We start from the raw sequence: 21892 nt of genomic DNA, 5'->3' as shown, positions 1-21892 counted from the left end.
AAGCAGTCCTCACATTCAATGCAATATCTATCAAAATACCAATAGTATTTTTCACAAAACTAGAATAAATAATCCTAAAATTTCTGTGGAACCACAAAGACCTCAAGTAGCTAAAGAAATCTTGAGAAAGAAGAGCGCAGATGGTGGTATCACACGCTCTGATTTCAAACTATACTAAAAAGTTATAGTAATCAAAACAGTATGGCACAAAAAAACACACACAATCAATGGAACAATATTGAGAATCCAGGAATAAGCCCACACTTACATGGTCAATTAATCTTCAACAAAAGAGATAAGAACATACAATGGGGAAAAGGCAGTCTCTTCAATAAGGGAAAACTGGACAGCTACATACAAAAGAATGAAACTGGGCCACTTTCTTACACCATATACAACAATAAATTCAAAATGGATTAAAGTCTTAAATGTAAGACCAGAAAACTCCTAGAAGAAAACATAAGCAGAAAACTCTTGGACATAAGTCTAAGCAATATTTTTTTGGATCTGTCTCCTCAGGCAAGGGCAACAAAAGCAAAAATAAATGGGACTATATCAAACTAAAAAACTTTTGCATAGTGAAGGAAACCATCAGTAAACAAAAAGACAACTTACTGAATGGGAGAAGATATCTGTAAATGATATAACTGATAAGGGATTAATATCCAAAATATATTTTAAAAACTCACACAGCTCAATTTCAAAAAAACAAACAATCCAACAATCCAACATTCCAAAAAAAAGGGCAGAGGACCTGAATACATATTTCTCCAAAGAAGACACGCAGATGGCCAACAGGTATATGAAAAAATTTTCAACATCATTAAGCATTAGGGAAATGAAAATCAAAACTACAATGAGATATCACCTCACATCTGTCAGAATGGCTATCACCAAAAAGACAAGAAATAACCAGTGTTGGTGAAGATGTGTGGAAAAGGGAACCCTGTTTCGTATAGGTGGGAGTGCAAAATGATACAGCCACTATGGAAAGCAGTATGAATGTTCCTCAAAACAAATAAAAATAGAACTATCATGCAATTCCATATTTCCACTTCTGGATATTCGAAGAAAACAAAAACGCTAATCTGAAAAAAATATATGCACCTCTATGTTTACTGCAGCATTATTTACAATTGCCAAAATAGGGAAGCAACCCAAGTGTCCATTAGTAGATGAATGGATAAAGAAGATACCGTGTATATATACAATGGAACATTACTCAATCCTAAAAAAGGAAGTAGATCTTTCCACTTGTGGCAACATTGGATGGACCTAGAGGGTATTTAATAAGTGAAATATGTTAGAAGGAGAAAGACAAATAACATATGATGTCACATATGTGTAGAATCTAAAAGACAACAAACAAAATAAAACAGAAATAGACTCATGGATACAGAGAACAGTCTGGTGGTTGTTGGAGAAGAGGGTCTGGGCAAAATAGGGGAAGGGAATTTAAAGGTATAAAAGTCATAAAATAAATAAGACACACGGGTGTATTTACAGCCTAGGGAATATACTTAATAATATTGTAATAACCTTTTTTGGTGACAGATGGTAGCTAGATTTATATGGTGATCACTTTGTAATGTTAATAAATGTTGAATCACTATGTTGTATACCTGAAACTAATATAATATTGTATGTCAACTATACTTCAATTAAAAAATGCCTTTACAAATACAGTTCCTCACTTTTTCCATCACCCCTAGTCATAGATTCAAGATGCCTTTCAACCAGGACTGCACCTTACCTCTTCCTAGCCTCTCTCTCTCTCTGCTCATCCGGCCTTTATTAAATGTTTTGGGCATTGGCTGTACAATTTTATGTAAACTCTCATTTGGACCTGTGATTAAACAATCCAGGGAATTACAATAAATCTCCCCAGTTTAGGCACATCAAAGAGTTTAAGTTCATTTAGCCAGTAAGTAGAACGCTGACTGCTCTGATTCCAAGTGTCATGCTCTTTTTTTGAGTAGTCAGATGATAGGCAGGAAGTTACACCAGGACAGGAATCTCTCTCTCATTGATGGTTGCCCCTCCAGGAAGCTACTTTCTCTCTTCCACTAAAATTTACTGTACATTTCCTTTAGTTTATCCAGAAGGCCAAATGAAGCAATAGCATCAGGCAGAACTGGCTCCTGGAATTCTGCATCCTTTCTGCTTTGACTTCCTTGGGATCTGAAAAAGAAGTTGTAAGGAGCCTGGTGTTTCTGCTGGCAGCATTGTCATCCTCACACGCTTATAAAAGGTGTAGGTTTATCCTTTCTTCCTAGGAGAGAAGGGAGGCAAGTGCTGGGCAGCCTTCCTCCATTGAAACCCTGTGCTGTAATCTGTCAATTCAGTCACACCCACGTGCCACAAATCATCAGACAGAGATGGCTGCATGAGCCTCCACTGTGAACATCAGACATGCTGTCTTAAAAGTTCCATGAATAGGAGCACCTCGGTGGCTCAGTCAGTTAAGCATCTGACTCTTGATTTTGGCTCAGGTCATGATCTCAGGGTTGTGAGATCAAGCCCTGCATTGAGCTCCACACTGGGTATGGAGTCTGCTTAAGGTTCTCTCTCTTTCTCTCCCTCTGCCCATACTCCCATAAAAAAAAAAAAAATGTTCCATGAAGAGATCTGAATGCCTTTTTAAATGTGGTAGAAAACACTTCTTATCCCTGTTCATTTTCCCAAATCCTCTTATACTGATCTTAAAATGTCCTCAAATTTAACTTAGGAATTAAATCTAAGTTATTTAAATTGTGTGATCAGAAGTTGACATTGGAGCTTAAACAGACAGATTGTGGCATTAGTGGTACTGTGCTATTTGCCAATCCTTTTGGCCACATTTTGAGGTAAAATTCCAAAATTTGTGAGCTAATTATATAAGACAAATAATACAGCTTTTGTAGTATTCACGGCAGAGGTCTGGGAGTGAAACATCGTTGGTTTTTCATGCTATCAGTTAAATGTAGAGTTGCCATTTAAACCCCTATTCTCTGCAGAGCAAAATTATCATCTCATATCATGGTCCTGTTGCAAACATTGATGAGACTATGCCCCCAGGAAAGAAATAATGTCTAAATATTTCCTTGATGAAAAGGTTCTTTTCCATGCATTGCTGAAAATCAGATAAAAATGGAATCTTCTCCAACCAGAGAATGATACTACCCCCCCACACTTAGAAATTAATTTTTTTCTGCCTGACATTCACCCTGAGTCAGGAAGTAGCAGTGTCCAGGCACACAAAAGTTTAGTTAGATTTTTTTTACCTGGAAGAATGTGTGTAGGGAGCATCTCCCTGACTCTGACCTTTGCAGGTAGTTAACAACCCAGGAAAATCTGAATTCAAACAAAAATGTAAATGCTGGGGCACCTGGGTGGCTCAGCTGGTTAAGTAAGCATCTGCCTTCGGCTTCAGGTCATGATCCCAGGGTCCTGGGATCGAGCCCCACATCAGGCTCCCTGCTCAGTGGGGAGTCTGCTTCTCCCTCTGCCCCTCCCCTCCACTTGTGCTCTCTCCCTTCCTCTCTCTCTCTCTCTCAAATAAATAAATAAAATCTTTTTTTAAAAAATCTAAATGCTGAGGAGATCCTCTGAAGTTCATTCAGTAACACCAAACCTCTTAAAGATAGGTTTGAGTAAAGAAGCCAATCTTGGAAGCTATCATCCCTATGCCCAAAATACCTTCTAATGTGTGTGATGCTGAGTTTTACAAATTATTTACCAAGACTTTCTTTCTCTCATTTAACATGTCTACCTTTCCCCCATCACTCCCTGCACTTCACCCCACACCCACTGTTACACAATCCACGTTGACTGGTAATAGTGGAACGCTCATTGCTGTGGCGGGCCTGGCTTTCCCTGGTCCTCCGCTGAACGCCGAGATGAAGTGATGCAGAGGGTGGGCCATGCTGAGGGGCCCCATAGGGTTTACCTTGGTTCTTTGCCATTTGGGACCAGATAGTTCTGCCCTATCATATGATAGCTAAAAACAGGGGCTCTACGTTTCAAATTCAATTCTACTAATTATTGATTTAACTTTTATGTATCATTTTCCTCCAGAACATGGAATTAAATAACAGCACTACCCTCAGTTATTCAAAGAATTAAATGAGGGAAAGCATGTAAAGTGCTTAGCTTAATGCCCAGGACACAATTAACAATTGTAAATGTCAACTAGCATCATGGTCTTTATGATAGTCACCATCATTATTATTGCTTTGTTATTGTTAGCAGTGGTGGTGGTAGCATGGTGCCTGATATACATGGATACATGGATGTGGATATGTGTGCATGCATGTATGTATATGTGTATGTATATATGTATACATATGTATATATATACATATATATTATACATATGCTGATTTTACAGATTTATAATCAAAAAGTATTGATATTTGTTATTGTCTTTCATTCTTCACAATAACTCTCCACTTCACATATGGAAACTAATATTCAGACAGGTGAATAAACCTGTGTAAAATCACACAACTAATAGGAGGTAGACCCAGGATTCAAAGTCAAGTTGATTTCACCCATGTGGACTGGATAAGATTCCTTGGTGCCTTTTGTACTCTGCACATGCCTGTTACTTCATGTGTCACATGGTGTTTACTTGATCATTTGCTGGCATTCCCCTTCACCCCATACTATTGCCTCTTGGCTGACTCTTTCATCCCCAGTGACATGCATGCCATCTGACACATGATAGGAGCCCAGGAATTGCTTGAGAGATTGTTTTGAATAAGTGTAACACTGTCGGTGAGTTTTGTGTTAGAAAGTGTCCTTCTGCCTCATCTTCCTTCTGATCACCTATCAGTTTGTCATTTGAGCTTTGGAGTCTAAGGATCCTCTGTCTGAGTAGGGGTACCTTGTCAGCTTTTACATGTACCCACTTCATCCCCTATGGATAAAAATGCAAAGACAGAAAAGAAAAGTAGTTGGCTGACAGAGCCGCTAGCACTTTCAAATGCTATTTTTCAAGATGTTCCAAAAAATCACTCAGTGTGGCTGAACATAAATAACCCTGTTAAGAATTGTCCTTGGGAGGCCATCCCCATTGAGGAATGTTATCAGTCCAAAACAAAATAAATGGACAGCAGAGATTTTCTTTGGAAGACTCTGTCTACCCATATGCTATGTCTTTCATAAAACAAAATGAATAAACAATGTTTTGGTCAAGGCTAATTTACTTTTATGCCTGGGAAAGTAGCAACCAAGATGGACGACTACATTTTCCTTATTTTGGCACAACTTCAGCTTTGAAATGTGTTTGTAATGGGTCTGCTGCTGAAAACTCCCCTCAAGAACCTCAGCCTAGATTGACAGAATGCTATTTCTTCTCAAGGCTTTAGTACTCAGGGCAGAAAAATGTCCTTGTTTTCCCTTGCAGACTTCAGTTTTATGAGTCTCTTTTTATGATGCCATTAGAAACTGTCTAAGTTCTGGGAGGAGTGATCATTCTTTGGATTTTTCCAGTATTCTGCTGCATAAAGTTTGTTGGACTCTGGGCTAAAGTGGTATTGTCTATAACCACTGGGTCTTCTTGCAAAACCTCAGGACTATGGAGTTAAGAGGCATTGAGTGAGTCCTAAAGGTGGTTGTGATAAAAGGGACTGCACTTGATGGTAAGGTCTCTCAATGCTGATTAGCAGGAAAAAATCCACTTCACAGACACAATGGTTTTTCTCTTCATCTCCATGACAACTGCAAGGCCAGCAGCTGCCAGTAAAAAATGAGAGATACCATTTACCCAGTTTCCCAAGAATCCCATAGAGTTATGAGGTTTGAGCCCCAACATAAGGAGGAAAGAGGTCAGTGTAACAGACCTCAGGCTGCTGGTATGTAACCTATTTGGTATCTTCTAACATGGTCTTGGGGACTGCTTTTTGACCATGAATTAACTTCCCTCACTCTTCCCTTTGCTCTCAACAAGGGCCATGTTCAAAAGGAGTTGAGGAAATATTTTGTGGCCATGTACAATAATACAGACCTTCTTAGATTCATGGTTGCTTATATATTTTCCATGGAAAGGAGAAAAGAACAATGATCCTCTCCCAGCCAACTCAACCTGGTAGCAAACTCTTCCTCATCCATCAGACTCTCAGCCCGAGGTCACCTCCTCTGGAAAGCCACTCCTGATTCTCTCAGCAAGAGTTCATGTCTCATACACTGCTGTTACAGCATCTACCTTGATGTTTCTCCAATAGATCTTTCTCCCCACTGGTTTAACCTTCAGGGGAACTGTCCACATCCCTTCATCATGATCCTCCCCCCCCCCAACCCCAGTGCCTAACACTAAACCAGGCACAGTATTGGCAGTGGTAAATATTTTCTAAGTGATGGTGGACCAGCAGGCAAGTCCCCACATCTCTGTGGCCTTTTTCATAAAGTTTACCCTAGTCTCTGAGGCTCACAATTATCCTGGATTGAGTCCAAGAATTATAAGAAGCAAAAGGAAGCCCACTGTACAAAAGTTTTGAAGAAGTAAGATTCTTGCCTTGAATAATTACTAGTTCTCATTGAGCTCATCAACCTACCATGTTATTTCAGAGGTGTCCATCCTGCTTCTCCTCTTAACTTTTACCCACAGGGTGTTTAGAAAGCACCACATGGTGGGCTGAGCCCAACTATCAAGCAGGAAGTGATTATACTAAGAGGTTCCAGAAAGAACCAGTACTCAAAGGTTGCTGGGTAGATTTCAGACCCCCTTTTTCATTTACAGGAAAAAGCAGAATCTCACTGTTCTTCCAGAACTATTCCATCATCTCTCCACTTCACCTCATGACTGAGTTTTAGCTGCACTGATACTTAATATGGACATTTTGACAAGCCATCCATTCACTCACTCAACTCATATGTATTAAATACTCACTATGTGCCAAAGATTATTCTAGAGAATAAGAATTCACCAAGGGTATCAAGACAGATATCATGGCCCAGCAGGAAAGATAAACAATAAATAAATTTCACCATTTTCCATTAATTATAAAGTGTTACCAAAAGGTTGAGTTAGGTATTATAAGAAAGTAGAATAAGGGGATTCAACCTAGGGAAATAAAATTTTGAGGCTGAAATATAGAAGATGACAAGATGGCTGAGAATTACCTAGGGCAGCAAGGGGCTAAGGGGAATGCTTATGAGAGCTCCTAGGTAGGAAGAAGACGGGCATAGCACAAAGGCATCTCCAAGCTCTATACAGAGGATTTACTGTATGAATTTTAGTGAAACTTCTATGGTAGCAAGAAAGAAATACCCTTCTAGCTAACTAGTGTGTGGGGGAGAGTTATTGAAAGGAAAACAAAAGAATCTCAAAGGAGCCAACAGGAGAAATAGGTGGGCTTTATGGGAATTAGAAGACCAATAAAAGTCAGAGCTCCTTTCTGTGACTCTAAATAGCTTCTTTTCTCCTCTTCCCTTACTCCTGCCTTCCTGCCTTTCCTTCCTCCCTCTGTTAGTCTCTACCTCTGTCCCTCTCTCTACCTCCTTCTCTCTCTTTGTCAAGTATCTTATTCTTTCACATGTTCCAATATGGCCCCTACCTATGAGTCTACATGATCTTGCTATTTCAGCTCCACTGCTAATTGCAATCTCAATATCTCTCAGTTCATTTGCTTGAGAGAGTAAATCTGGTTGATTGTTGGCCACTTAATTGAATTAGTTGGTTGATTTGGGTCAGATGTCCACATACTACACATTTTTTTTGCCACCCAGAATTGGTGAATTAATTCATGTCCCATGTGATCCAGGTGGAATTCTGCCCTCAGCCACAGGGATGGCAGAAATAACTCATGCCTAAGCAACTCAACACAACATATCACTAGCCATAAAAGGTGGTTCAGGGTATGTACATAAGTCAGACTTTGGGTGAGAATTTTGGGATAAAAGACATTACAAGAGGAGATATTCACCCTTCCTTTAGATATCATGATGCGATGTTATAAGGTGCAGATCTTTAGCAAGCTTTCTGTGACATTAAGGGGAGCCAGACTGAGCATTGGGTCAACCCAAAGGAACCCAAACCAAGATTTGGGAGAAAAATTCAGTTGTGATATCATCTGAGTCCTGATTTCAGCCTCACTGGAAGCTGGTCTACCCCAGGACTTTTCAAACCAATAAATTCCTTTCATTGTTTAAGCCAGTTCCAAGTTGGATTTTTCTATCACTTGCAAAAAAAAAAGTCAAACTGATGTGGCTTGCCCCTCGACCTGATCAATATGGATCAAGGTTAAGGAGGGCAAGTTCATGTTTCAAGTGGGAAATGATTCTTTGAGAAGGTGATTAATCCAAAGTATATTTAAGGCACTTGGACAACCTAGATGTATAAAGAAACAAATAGCATAACTAAAGCATGTTGCTATTACAACTGAATTCATAAGCAAGGAAGGAAAATAACACAGGTCAGTTCTGATACTGAATTGCTTTATCTTCTTTTCTAAAGAATTCTAATCACGTTTTTCATCACTTCATTAATTTTTTTCAATTTTTCTTGAAAACAGTAACTATTCTTTCTACTATTCCTTTTAGAAATAGCTACAGGCTATGTTTGAAACATCTCAAATGAGCTCCTCTTGAATTATTCATGTGAGAAAATCTCTATATGTATCCAGAAATAGGGTGTCTTTCTGTCTCCAAACTTAAAAACAACTGATTGCATTTTGCTAAAAAGAAAAACTGTTTCAACAGAAACCAGATTTAAAAAATATCACCCCATTTTTCTTTCCACAAATCAAATTTGCTGGAGAAAACTGGGGAAAAAATTGAACTATAATAAAACATTTGACTTTTTCTTACTATACGTTTATGTATATATCTCTTAGCTGTTAGAGATTGTAAATGACTAGAAGGCAGGCAGCTAGCTACTCAACTAGGGTGAACATTTTTCTAGCACAATACCACAATATCTGAGTAAAATTTCACCAGTGGTAGATGTTATTATAACTCTGGGTTATAAGATGAAAACCTTCTATGTAAATCAGGTCTCTATTTACTTTTCTGCTCATACTTTTCTTTTTCTTTCTAAGGAGCGCAAATTTCCCAAGTTTGTATCCAAAGAAATGGAAAACATGTACATTGAGGAGCTGAAGTCATCAGTCAACCTGCTCATGGCCAACTTGGAGAGCATGCCAGTGTCCAAAGGTGGCGAGTTCAAGCTGCAGAAACTCAAACGCAGCCATAATGCTTCCATCATCGACATGGGCGAAGAGAGTGAGAACCAGCTCTCCAAATCAGATGTTGTGCTGTCTTTCTCCCTGGAGGTAAAAAGCCCTAAACTCTTAAAGTTTCCTGGCACAGCCAGCAGGATGTGGGTGATTAGATGCACCACAATCAGCTTGCTTTCTTCCTTGCACCCCCAGAGCAGTTATTAAAATAACAGCTTGCTAAGCATAGGTCAGCTAATCAGCAAGTGCTTCCCCATCTCCAGGAGCCCATGCTTTCCTTAAGGAAATGCAGTCTTAAGAACCACCTACTAAATTTAATCCTGCATTATTTTCCATCTTAAAGCAGTGATCAAGGGTTTTGTAAAGACCTTATGCAATTTAGAAAGTTTAAGATTTTGGCATCCTGTGTCGCAGTTATAAGGGAAATATCCAGCATCATTTGATGAGTTGTAGATTTTCCTTCCTGTTGTCTCTCCTGTTGGCTACACGGTAGAGAGCCTCTTGTTGCAGTTAAGCCTTCTTAGTTGATCTCATCACCCAAAGAAAGAACCCCTTCAGACCGGGACTGTGGCAGAATGCTCTACATGTCAATAAATCTCTCTGTAACTTCTACTCACGTTTTATTTTCATACATACAATTTAGGGAGTGGATCTGATCTGGCTACATTGGAATTGCCTGGGAAGCTGGTTCAGTGTGCAGATTCCTGGCATCACCCAGACCTATTGACCCAAATCTCCAGGCAGGGGAAATATGGTGCAGTCACTTTGGAAAATAGTTTGGTGGTTTCTCAAAAAGCTAAACATAAATTTACCACTTGTAGAATACAACTCTACTCTTAGATATCTACCCAAGAGAAATGAAAGCACATGTCCCTATAAAATCTTGCTCCCCAAATGTTTATAGCAGCATTATTCTTACTAGCCAAAAATAGAAACAACCTAAATGTATATCCACTGGTAAATGGATAGACAAAATGTGGTACATCCATACAAGGGGTTTTACTACTCAGCAACTGAAAGAAACAGACTACAGATATATGCTTTGATTTAGATGAATGTCAAAAATATTCTGCTTAGTGAAAGAAGGCAGACACAAGAGACACATGTCGTTTGATTCCATTGATAGAGAATGTCTAGAAAAGGCAAGTCTCTAGAAACAGAAATTAGATTAGTGTTGCCTGGAGCAGGAAGTGGAATGGACATGAGGGACATTGCTGGGGGAGGTAAGAATGTTCTAAAACTAATTTATGATGATAGTCATGCAACTTAGTAAATTTACTAAAATCATTGCATTGTACACTTGAAATGGGTTAATTATATGATCTGTAAAATATGCCTCAGTGGTGTCGGAAAAAAAAAAAGAATCTCTGGGTGGAGTGCACCATGAAATGTACATTTTAATGAGCCACCCAAGTGCTTCTTAGGCACTCCGAAGTTTGAGAACCATTCATAACTTATTAAAGCTCAGAACCCCACAAGGATTTTATGATAGCCTTAGACTTGGGGAGACCAAGAGAATAGATCAAATTTCTGTAGATTTAATTAGGATTTGTAAAGACTACATTAATTTTCTAGAACATCATTAAGGCTTGCTGTGAATTAACTGCAGATAATTTGTTTTACTGTGCTCAGTTCAGATCAAGGTAGTCATATTACAGTGTTTCAACATGTATTTAGCAGTTGGAAGAGGCAGTATTCAGTTAAATACAGGGCACTTGGTGTGTGAAAAAATCATCAGTGTAATTTCACAGAAACTTCCTTCCTTCCTTTCTTTTTTAATACTGCCACCTGAGGTACTGAATGCTTTTTCTTAGGTGTCTTTGAATTTGATTATTGCCAATTAGAGGTGGCAATTTATTCCCTACTGCCTCTTTCCACAGAAAGTGGGGAAAAAGTGGTTTATTGATTTTCACGAAGCTTTTAAATCCATAATTTCCTAATTCTTTATCTGTACTCAATATCATACAGCTGATTATCTGAAATATAGATGTGAGTGAGTCTCCAACCACACTCCCATGTGTACATGATTCAAACAGGCTTTAACTCATAAGCACAAGTGCAGAATGAAATCCCCTAGGGCTCCCAAATACTTTTTACTTGGAACACTAAATTGCACATATACTAAAACTGCCAACAAAAATCATTGTGCATCTGCGTGTTGGGTGACACAGTGAGGGGGGACGAGAAGGGGGCGGTAGAGGATTGTCATCTCGTCAGGGCAGACTGAATTTGCAGGTTGGTACAAGACATGTTTCATGAACTTATAAAATTGCATGGCTGGGAAGGACACTATAGAGCAGTTAACTGCAGCAGGAGAACTGAGGTCCAGGCTGCCCAGTGGCACGGCCTTGCGCCAGGGGAGTACTCTGAGGGAAAACAATGGGCATATGTAGAGGGCCATGATGCCTACTTTGCATCATTCACTCAGTGAATCCTCACAACAATCTTTTGAGCCATTTGCAGATGTGGAGACAAAGCCGCAGAGAGGTTAAGGAACTTATAAATGATTATACAGCCAGTGAAGATGCAGATTCAGGATTTGAACTCACATCTTTTAAATTACAAAAAATGCTGTTCTTTCTACTGTGCCTCCCATTTCCTTTCATTTGTGTGGTTCTTCCCAGTATGGAAATTTTCAGTTACATACATCATCTTCTTTGGTCCTCACACAACAGGGGATATAGGACATATATTATTATCCCCATTTTACAGATGAAGAGACTGAGACTCAGGAGATTTGAAAGAACAGTGGAGTGACTTCACGGCCAAGTCATTTGCCCAACATCACATGAGTAATACAGTGGTTCTCAAAGTATGGCTCCCGGATCATCAGCATCAACATCAGCAGCACCAGGGAAATTATTAGAAATAAAAAGTCTTGGGCTCCATCCCAGACCTGCTTATCAGAAATTCTGGGGGTGGAGCCCAGCAGTTTCTGGATTTAGTAAGCCCTCTAGATATTTCTGATCTGCACTAAGTTTGAGAACCACTGGGCTGTTAAGCAGCAAAACTGACTTGGTTCAAGGCCCTATTGTACGTCCTTGAATCAAGCCCATTGAAGAAGTGTACACACTGGATGTTGTATTTTAGTGATGAATCACTACATTCTACTCCTAAAACCAATATTGCACTGCGTGTTAACTAAGGGGAATTTAAATAAAAATTTTGAAAAAAAAGAAAAGAAGTGTACCTTTTTTTGCACAACCATATTCTTCTCCTTGTGTCCTGCCATTACCTCTTTTGGAGTGCAATTGAGTGATATTTTTATATCCCTTGCTTACAATAGATCCCTGATGCAGGTCATTTGCTTCAGATTTTTAAATCGGTATATTTGCCCTATCCTCCCCTCCTGTCCTCTCCCCTCTGATAAACGACAGGACATACCACTGGATATGAGAATAGCAGGTGATTGAATGGAGTTTAGGGTAGTGGTGGGAACTGCCAGGAATTGTAAATGATATATATTGGTCCAGCAAAACACCAGCTTTTTTCCGCAGTCTAGAACAGAGAGTATGCAGCTGCAGACATGTTTTTGTTTTGATTCAACAATGTTGGCCTGCCCAGAGTTTGTGTATTTTATTCCTCCCTTTTTGGATTTTTGTCAAAACTTCAAAATCAGATTTCTGACTTTGATTCTGATTCAGATTTCCATTTTCGGGTAGGAAAAATTGCAGTATCTGGCAACTCCAGACTAAGGAAAGACAAGACCACAGTGGGCTGCAGCTGGGTGCCAACTGCTCTGTTTAGATGGAGCATATGCTCTCCTGTTTTGCCCCAGGCCCCACTACTCCCTGCTGCATCTCCAACTCTAATGCTGAATGGTTATTCGCCCTTTATCTTAGCATTTGTGTTATCACTTATCTCATTGTAAAAGAGAAAAGTGAATTTCTGGGCCTTTGTCTCTTCCAAGTTCTGAATTAAAAGCTAGACTATTTTTAAAGAAAATAAGAGAGAACCTGTTTCTTTGCAGAAATGAAAAATGATCTTATGCATTCAACCCAGGAAACAAGCAGCCCATTTCACATTTTACCTCTCTGGACCCTGTGAGCTTCTAAAGTAGTGAGGGTTGTCTTTCCATCCGGGAGGCAATAAGTTACACTATGAAGAATTGTATCTTCATGCTAGACTGGTACCAGTCTGGCTGATAGAAAACTGATAAAAGCTGCCAGATACCCGTTGGGTTTTTTGGTGACTTCTTCCCATCTCTATATTTTCTTCTGGAGGATGCTGTTCATGGGCTTTGGCAGTAACCGCCACCATGTGTGATTCTCTTTCCAGGTGGTGATCATGGAAGTCCAAGGCCTCAAATCCTTGGCTCCCAATCGCATTGTATATTGCACAATGGAGGTGGAAGGAGGAGAGAAACTACAGACTGACCAGGCTGAGGCTTCTAAACCAACGTAAGTTCTGCTTCTCCACTGTTCATCTTCCAGAAGGCTGTTCTCATTGGCACCATTTTGTCTAACTCCAAGTTAAAGGTCTGGTTTCCCCAGAAGGTTCTAGAAGACATGTACCTTGTTTGTTTTCCAAACAAGATGACTTGATTACATTCTTATTCAGCAGCCATAATAAGGATTCCAGTTCTTTTAGAGCAGAGAACAGAAGGAAAGTAAAAAAACAGTCTCCTTTCTGGAGGCTTTATATGTTCACCTCAGCTTCAATCCTTTGATCCGATGTGTAGGAGAGTTTGATACAAGTTTGTTTTATAAGCTTTGCTGAATGATATTTGGTTCATGGTATAAGCAATTTTTTTCAAAATCTTTCTCTGTGTGCCACAGTTATGACTATGTCAGTATAGCAGTGTGCTATGTTAGATCTAATACGTTAATTCATTTGGTCAACACATATTTGTCAAATGTTCAGTGTGTGTGTACAAGGTAGTGTTGCCCAATGGAGAGGAAGATAGTCACTGCTGTAGCCCTACAGAGCTCACCATTGAGTGGAAGGATCAGAAATATAATCACATAAATATATGATTACAAATAGTTATAAATGCTGAAAAGGAAAGAGTGCTTTGAGAGAACCTAAATCACTTTGTGGGGACAGAGTCAGAGTAGGCCTTCTTTAGGAGCTATAAGACATTCGAGGTAGTATTATAAAAGTTGAGTGAGACGGGTGGGAATAGAAAGAGCATTCCAGGCAGAGTCAGCTTGTGTAAAGGCCCTGTGGTCAGCAAAGGCCCTGTAGGAAAGCGGAATGGAAGGAAGGTTGGTGGGACTAGAGTTCAGAGAACAAGGTATGCCAGAAGCTGCCAGTGAGGCAGGAAGGGACCACACAATGAAGGGCCTTGCTAGACCATGGAGAGGAAAGTACAGGGATAGGTGATTAGATTTGTGTTTTAAAAAGATCACCATGGCTTCAGTGGAGTGAGCCAGAGTTGATGCAGGATACCAGTGAGGATTCTATAGCAGTGGTTCATAAGAGCGATGATGATCAATTCATTTGGGTCAGTAGACTCTCAGGCCTCAACAATTCTGGAGAGGTCACTGCTTTTTTCCCTCCCTACCCACTGCCTCTTTCCCTTCCTTTTCTATCTCAATCAAGCCAGCCTAGACTAATGAGCATTCTTTTTTTATTTTTGTTAATTCAGAAAAGTCATAAAAACAGTAACTCCTGATAGCAATGTACTGCCTCTCCTTCCCCAGAGCATTATGAACTGTTTAGCAGAACATGAATAACTTACCAGCATGTTCAAACAAAATAGTTCAAAGAAAGCCCTGAATGTTTCCCGGACTAGAGGAAATCTGAGGGCATTGTATGCCTTCAAGTGGTTCTTTGCATGAATAGGCAAAGGCCTCAGATGCTCAGAAGCTGGGCAAAATTAATGAAGGTAAGCAAGAAGAAACAGAAACCAATTCAACTTGTCACACACTATCCTTCCTCCCCTTTTTTTAAACTTAGTTTTAAACTGAAAATGAATGCAGTTTCTTTTTTACTGCCTGCCTTTGATTAAAAAAAAAAAGTTTTTCCCACACCTGTCACCATGGTCTGATGACTGTCAATGCTATTATGTATTATGTTATGCTGTATTATTTATATGTGCTTTTAAAAATGTGTCATGTGTTGGGGAAGAAAAACCTATTTGATGTTTCTGCCAACTTTTTTGATGTTGGGCCCAATATGGTGTCATAAGATAGAGAAGGAAGGAGAAAGCTCTGATTATTCTAACAGGCTGTTGTTTCGTATGAACTATTTTAACTTAAAACATAATTCATATCATTTTATTGGGTTTAAAAGTTTCAGCTGCCAGGGTAAATGATGAGCTGATTTTCATGTGCTTATGAATGTTTAAAACAGAGTTTCGGATTACAAATAAATATGGAACACTTTAGTCTACCTACTTGAAATGCTCATATTTCATATATGTATTTACTCATATCCACACATGTGCATTATTATGTCCATATTAATAAACATCTCACACTGAAACATTTTGCTTTTCTAGCCAAAAGTATAATATTTTATTTCTCCTCCATCAGTGAGCAGGTATTACTAAAACCTCACAGACAATTTGCTTGTTTGTTTTTAAATACATTAAGAATGCAAGTTTCATGGCTAGGGTCAAGTCAAATCAGTCAGTAGTGGCTACTTTGAGTGCTGTGTTAGAAGAGTTCTGAGGGCAAATCTATATTCAGAGGAAAGTAGTACATGATGAACTTGTTATGTCGGCGATAGGGGAAAAAAAAGGCATAAGTGCCCTATATTTGCCATTTCTTAGTATCCCAAAGAGATATATACCCAGAGTCTGAAATCTAGCAATGCTTGTATTTCTTGCTGTCTCTTTTTTTATCCTTTCTATATCAATTCTCTTTAAACCTCCACTCATCTTCCTTCTAAATCCACAATTCTTTTCCCAGTTCTCTTCTTTATGTTTTTCTTTGTCATCATTCAGTTCTGGAAGTTCTTCTCTGCCTCTGGCTTTATCTGGTTGGATGAATGACCCTGTTGGTGCAGGTACATTTTCTTCTCTCTCTAGTTTGGACTTACTCAGAATCCTCTCTGTCATTCTTTTTTCTTTGAAACTTGTATTTCTTCTCCTTTTCTTCTCTACTTCTACTTATAATTGTTCCCATTACCAATCCCCAGCTATCATGTCTGCTACTTGATTTTGATTACCCCCAAAAGTATCCTTTTGAGGGTTATCTTTCATCTATCCTAATAACTCCACTTTGTCATCTGACAAGTTTAGCCCTTTTCCCGCCCTACTCATCTTCCGAATCTCATCTTTGACTATTCTTACAGCCCCCTGATGCCCCTACTTTATTTATACATTCTAAAATCAAAATTCAATTCAAGCCAGTTTGTTTGTTACTCATTAATTCTATTGTTGCCGCTACTAGGAATTTTACCCAGTAACTGGAAACCCACATCTTATCCCATCATGTCTACAAGGAATTTGACTTTTGTTTTGTTGTTTTGTTTTTTTTACCAAGTACAGTCACAAATCCAGAAGTACATCGCATAATCCACTTTGTCCAAGGGTGTATTTTTTTAGAACTCTAATGTAGAGACGACTCCAGTAAAAACAAGGACAGGGAGAGTGGTGCCATGATTAAGTTTGGGAAATGCAAGACATTACATCTCTTTCTGAGTTTTTCAGTGTTCATCAGCATTTAAAAACCTTTGAAGATTTCCAACAGTAAATAAACCTATTTAGTTTTGTTTATTCATGAGTTTCCCAAACTTATTTCAACTAATACCTATTAGCATCCATTGGAAATGCTAGTCTATTATTGTCCAAACCTAGTAATGGAAGTTCTAAGCTCTCCCTCACCTCCTTAGCCTATATTGTCTCTTCAGTTACAACCAGGGCCCTGCGTGGCATGATCATTTTGGATCAGGTGCATAATATAAGAATGCTGTGTTCATGAGTTACATATACTTTGTGATTGGAAAAAATGGTGTGTGTGTGTGTGTGTGTGTGTGTGTGTGTGTGTGTGTGTGTGTGTGTGTGTCCGTCCTCTGTTAGTCCTTCATTTTATCAATCTGGGTGCTACATGTGGGATATTTTCAAGCAGACTATATATCCTCTCAATTCAGTTGTCCTCCTCTCCTGGGTTTTAACGTGGAAAGCCAGGAAAATATGTTATCACGAGTTTTCAAGCAAGATATTTATTTCAAAGAATATTGTCTCCATTTGTAATACATTGTTTCTGCTTTTTTTTTTTTAAAGATTTTATTTTTTTTATTTATTTGACAGAGAGAGAGAGAGAGAGCAGGAGAACACAAGCAGGGGGGGAGCAGCAGAGGGAGAGGAAGAAGCAGGCTCCCGGCTTAGCAGGGAGCCTGATGTGGGGCTCGACCCCAGGACCCTGGGATCATGACCTGAGCAGAGGGCAGTAGCTTAATCAACTAAGCCACCCAGGGGCCCCGACTGTTTCTGCTTCTGTGGGAAAGCAATGGAGGTGCTGAGGCAGAAGTAATTGAAATGGTGTCTTTAGGCAGGCAATCTCAAGAAGGCATGAGAATGGAGAAGAGAAATACTTTGTGGATTCAAGAAGTCAGATATATTTGTCCACCTCCTATGAAACAGAGCAGACTTTTCTTCCCATGCTAGGTGTTTTTCAAAAGACAGCACTCTTAGCTCTGCTGATAACAGATTATGTTAGGTTTTATCAAGACATGGCTTTGAGTAAAATCAAGTCATGTGATAAGGAAGTAACTGCTTTTCCATTTGTTTATCAGTTCTGATCAGGTTCAGGAGAACATTTTTATTTGGTTCTAGTTGATCATTAACACCTCCAGAGGCCTCAGGCTCTGCGTCTTCTGCAGACAGGAGCCTCCAATTAGAATTTCATAGCATTGCTTAGATCTCACTTAATCCAAAAATGTTTTCTGTGTACTGGGCCTTGGAGTGGTTTAAATGGAAAGAGAATACCTTTTCTGAATGTCTCCTTTGAAGTGTAGATGTAAGGGAAAGACAGGAGGGGTAGGCACCTGCACACCCTCAACAAGTATACCTGCGATGCCTTCCTTATGTCCACCTTAGGCTGGGGCTACAGCCTTGACACAGATCCAGCTTTGGCCTCACAGAGTGGACATTCTAGTAAAGAACACAGTCAGTAAACATATGAACAAATAAACAGGTAAAGCAATAACAGTTTCTAATTCATGTTACCTTCCATTCATGACTGGTGGTGCTGCTTTGTCTTCTGCATCAGTGACATAAGTGTTCTTCTTTAAAGAAATATATTAACATTTAAAAGTGAATTAATTTAAATAAAATATATTAAGTAAATAATAGTCCAGGTGGTACCTGGATATGATTAAAAAAAATAATCACAGAAGTATCCTGTGTTGATACGTGGGAATAGCAAAGATGGGGAAGATGTTATGCAAATTACTTTAATTTGGGAAAATTGATGAAAGAAAACAGAACATGTTCCCTGAGTAGAAGATATACTTCAAAGTGGCTTTCTTGGTGGATTTGAACCATGTAAGTTACCCTCTAAAGAAAGTAAGCCCTGAGTGTTAAATGCCAGAGAAATTTAAGTAATTGGGCTAAAAAGAAAGGCAGTTTTAGTTAGCAGTCCAATATTGTGCTAAATTATCTGAAATTATATTCTTCTGAATGGAAACCAAGGATGCTATTTGACATTTGATTTTTTAACCAGTTTATTATTCCCTGACAAGCCACGGGCTTTGTGACATATGGATTTCATTATTGTCAGGAATTAGAAAACACAACCAGACTGCTTCCTGCCACTTTCCAAGGGAAGAAGAAAATAAGATGCCCTCGTTGGTAAATCTTGTCATAGCCCTAGCATTTTTCAGTGGCACCTTATCTAATGGGACCACATTAAAGCAAAAAAAAAAAAATGCAATGACTTTCTGTAACATTTTTCTTCTGTGAAATATATTATTTGTCCATTATGGCAACTCAAAATGGGCCAGGCTTATTACACCCAAATTACTCATACAAATGGAGTCGCATTAAATCACCCCCACAGTAAGTCAGTTACAAAGTCAGAAAAGGAAGTTGTGGGGCCAATTCCTTGCCTCATGTATCATCTTAATGGTACTTCCTGTCTGCGTGTAACCAAAAATGTTTTCAGTGTACTGGGCCTTGGCACGCTTTAAATGGAAACAATATTTTTCCTGAATGGCTTCTTTGAAATGTAGATGCCTGCCCCTCTGCCTACCTGTGTTCTCTGTCTGTCAAATAAATAAATAAATAAAATCTTAAAAAAAAAAAGAAATGTAGATGCAAAAGAATGATATAAATGATAGGCACTTGCCTTCCCTCAACAAGTATACGTGGGATGCATTCCTTGTGTCCACTTCGTGCTGGGGCTACAGCCATGAATGACATAGATCAAGCTTTGGCCTCATAGAATGTATATTCTAGTAAAGGACTTAGGCAATAAGCAAATGAACACATATATATATATATGATAATAGCATATTGTGATTTAGTTCAAAAAGAAATGAACAGGCTGCTGCAGTGAAAAGTGATGGAGAGGTAGGGTACTTCAGTGGCCAAGAAACCCTGCTCAGAATAGGTAATGTGTCAGTTGCTACCTGAAGGATGAGAAGGAACATATGACCCAGTAATTCCACTACTGGGTATTTATCTAAAGAAAATGAAAACGCTAATTCAAAATGATACATGTACCCCTGTGTTTATTGCAGCATTATTTATAATAACCAAGATATGGAAGTGACCCAAGTATCCATTCATAAATGAATGGATAAAAAGGATGTGGTGTGTGTGTGTGTGTGTGTGTGTGTGTGTGTGTGTGTGTGTGTGTGCTTGTGAATATTAGTCAGCCATTAAAAAAAGAATGAGATCTTGCCATTTGCAAGGCAGCATGGATGGATCTAGAAGGTATAAGGCTAAGTGAAATAAGTCCATCAGAGAAAGACAAATACTATATGATTTCACTCGTATGTGAAATGAACAAACAAACAAAAAAGACAAACAAACAAAAAAAAACAGACAACTGGTGGTTTCCGGAGTGGAAATGGGTGAAACAGATAAAGGGAATCAAGAGTATGAGCACTGAGTAATGTACAGAACTGTTGAATAATGTATAGAACTGTTGAATTATTATGTTGTACACCTGAAACTAATATAATGATGTATGTTAATTATACTTCAGTTAAAAAACAGAAAAAAAAGAAGAAGAAGAAATAACAAGGAAAAGATGCCAGGTGCAGGGAAGAGCAAGTGCAAAGGCTTTCAGATAGGAAGGAGCTCCATGTGTTCCAGGACCAGAAAGGAGAGCAGTGTGAGTAGAGATTAGTCAATGATGGGGAGCATGCTACAGGAAGAGACTAAAAAACAAGGCAGGGCCAGACAACTCAGGGCCACCTAGGCCACATTCAGGGTTTGAACTTCATTCCGAGACCATGGAGAAGCTGTCAGGGGGTTTTAAGCCAGGGAGGATATGATTGGATTTCCGTCTTGAAACCTAAAGCATCTTTAAGGACCAGAGTTAATTTGGAACGAAGGGTGTATCAGTCAACAAATATGGAGCGCATACTATTTTCCAGGCATTAGGGTTAGGGGAATGATACAGACCTGATCCTTGGCATAGAGCCACAGAGAAAAGCTGGTGGGAAAAATCCAAGTGTCCCAGTCACAGGAGTCACTATAGCTTTCAGAACTGCAAAGGCCACCTCATTGGCAAGGGTGTGAGGCCTCCTGAGAATCACCTGCTTTCGTGTTTACCTTTCTTGAGTTCCATGTTCAAGGTCATAGTCCAGGAGATGTTTATGTTGTAATGAGTGGGAGCTTGGCTACCATTTCTCTTGTTTTTTCTTTCTGAGAAAGAGGCTTAGCTTCTTTCTGAGTTAATTAAATCATAAATGGTAAAGGCCAACACTGACCCAGAAATTCAATTTTGCTAGGCTCCCAGAAGATGTGTGGGTTGGGAAGAAGCAAAATTATAATTACAGTTTGGGGCGCTCCGAGGCGGTCCTGCCTCCCAGCCCAGAAAGCTTGGTCCAGAAGCCACAACATTTACTGAAAACCAGTTTGTGTTTGCTTGTGAGCTGGGGAGTGAGAAAACAAGAAGCAGTAGGGTAGGTGGTGGAAAGGAATGGGGTGCTAGAGACTAAGGTTCGGAGACAGAGCTCCTCATGCTATACCCAACTCTGTCATAAATTTGCCACCCCATCTTGTACAGGTTAGCAAGCTTTCCAGCTTCACTGTGTTCTGATGAGTGGTATCCAAGACCACTGCTCCCCCAGCAATTCTATAGGTTGTTCATCCAGCTGACCCAAAAAAGAGCCATAATGACAGACCTTAGGCAGAGTTTTCAGGAATTTCAAGTAACACGGCGGGGGGTGGGGGGGATGTTGGGTGAAGTTTCTAGAGATGGTAGGAGTTCAGAACTGGATGACTGAGTAGTGGCTTAAGTTTAACAGTTACACAGCGATGCTCCATTGTAATGTGAGAAATTCATGAAAGTTCTGATTTCCTGGGTAGTCCAAGATAGGGTAGGTACAAAACAAAGGTATTTTTTGCCCTAGCCCTTTAAGGACTAAGTGATACAAAGTTCATTTACTTTCTGGTTCAGCTCCTCGAATACTTTGCCTGAACTTACCTATCACTTGTACCTAATGCTGGAGTAATCTGGGATCTGGACTGATCACCCATCACTGTTTAGTGGAAATCCAGGGCAATACATTTATCTGTAGGTGTGGAAAACCACTATACTTGTTACCTAGTGATCAGGAAGAATGTAGGAAGGAATGGCATATTGTTTCTTATATGTAATAATGTAATG

At 39.3% G+C, this 21892-nt stretch overlaps 1 protein-coding gene across 13 annotated transcripts in view; it reads left to right on the top strand.

Moving 5' to 3' along the window:
• Nucleotides 1–21892, top strand: part of CADPS (calcium dependent secretion activator) — a 472068-nt gene that overhangs the window by 223967 nt on the left and 226209 nt on the right. For all 13 annotated transcript variants that reach the window (XM_073901482.1, XM_025885231.2, XM_025885232.2 and 10 more), the window contains exons 5-6: nt 9021–9254; nt 13437–13558. In XM_073901482.1, coding sequence (XP_073757583.1) covers nt 9021–9254; nt 13437–13558 — 356 coding nt within the window. The remainder of the gene's footprint in view (nt 1–9020; nt 9255–13436; nt 13559–21892) is intronic.

This window comes from Callorhinus ursinus, unplaced genomic scaffold, assembly GCF_003265705.2.
Source record: "Callorhinus ursinus isolate GAN/ISIS: 27379988/994484 unplaced genomic scaffold, GSC_fseal_2.0 scaffold15, whole genome shotgun sequence".
NCBI classification, from domain to species: Eukaryota; Metazoa; Chordata; class Mammalia; order Carnivora; family Otariidae; genus Callorhinus; species Callorhinus ursinus.
Note: the sequence above shows the minus strand (reverse complement) of the source record. Positions and strands in the feature narration are given on the sequence as shown.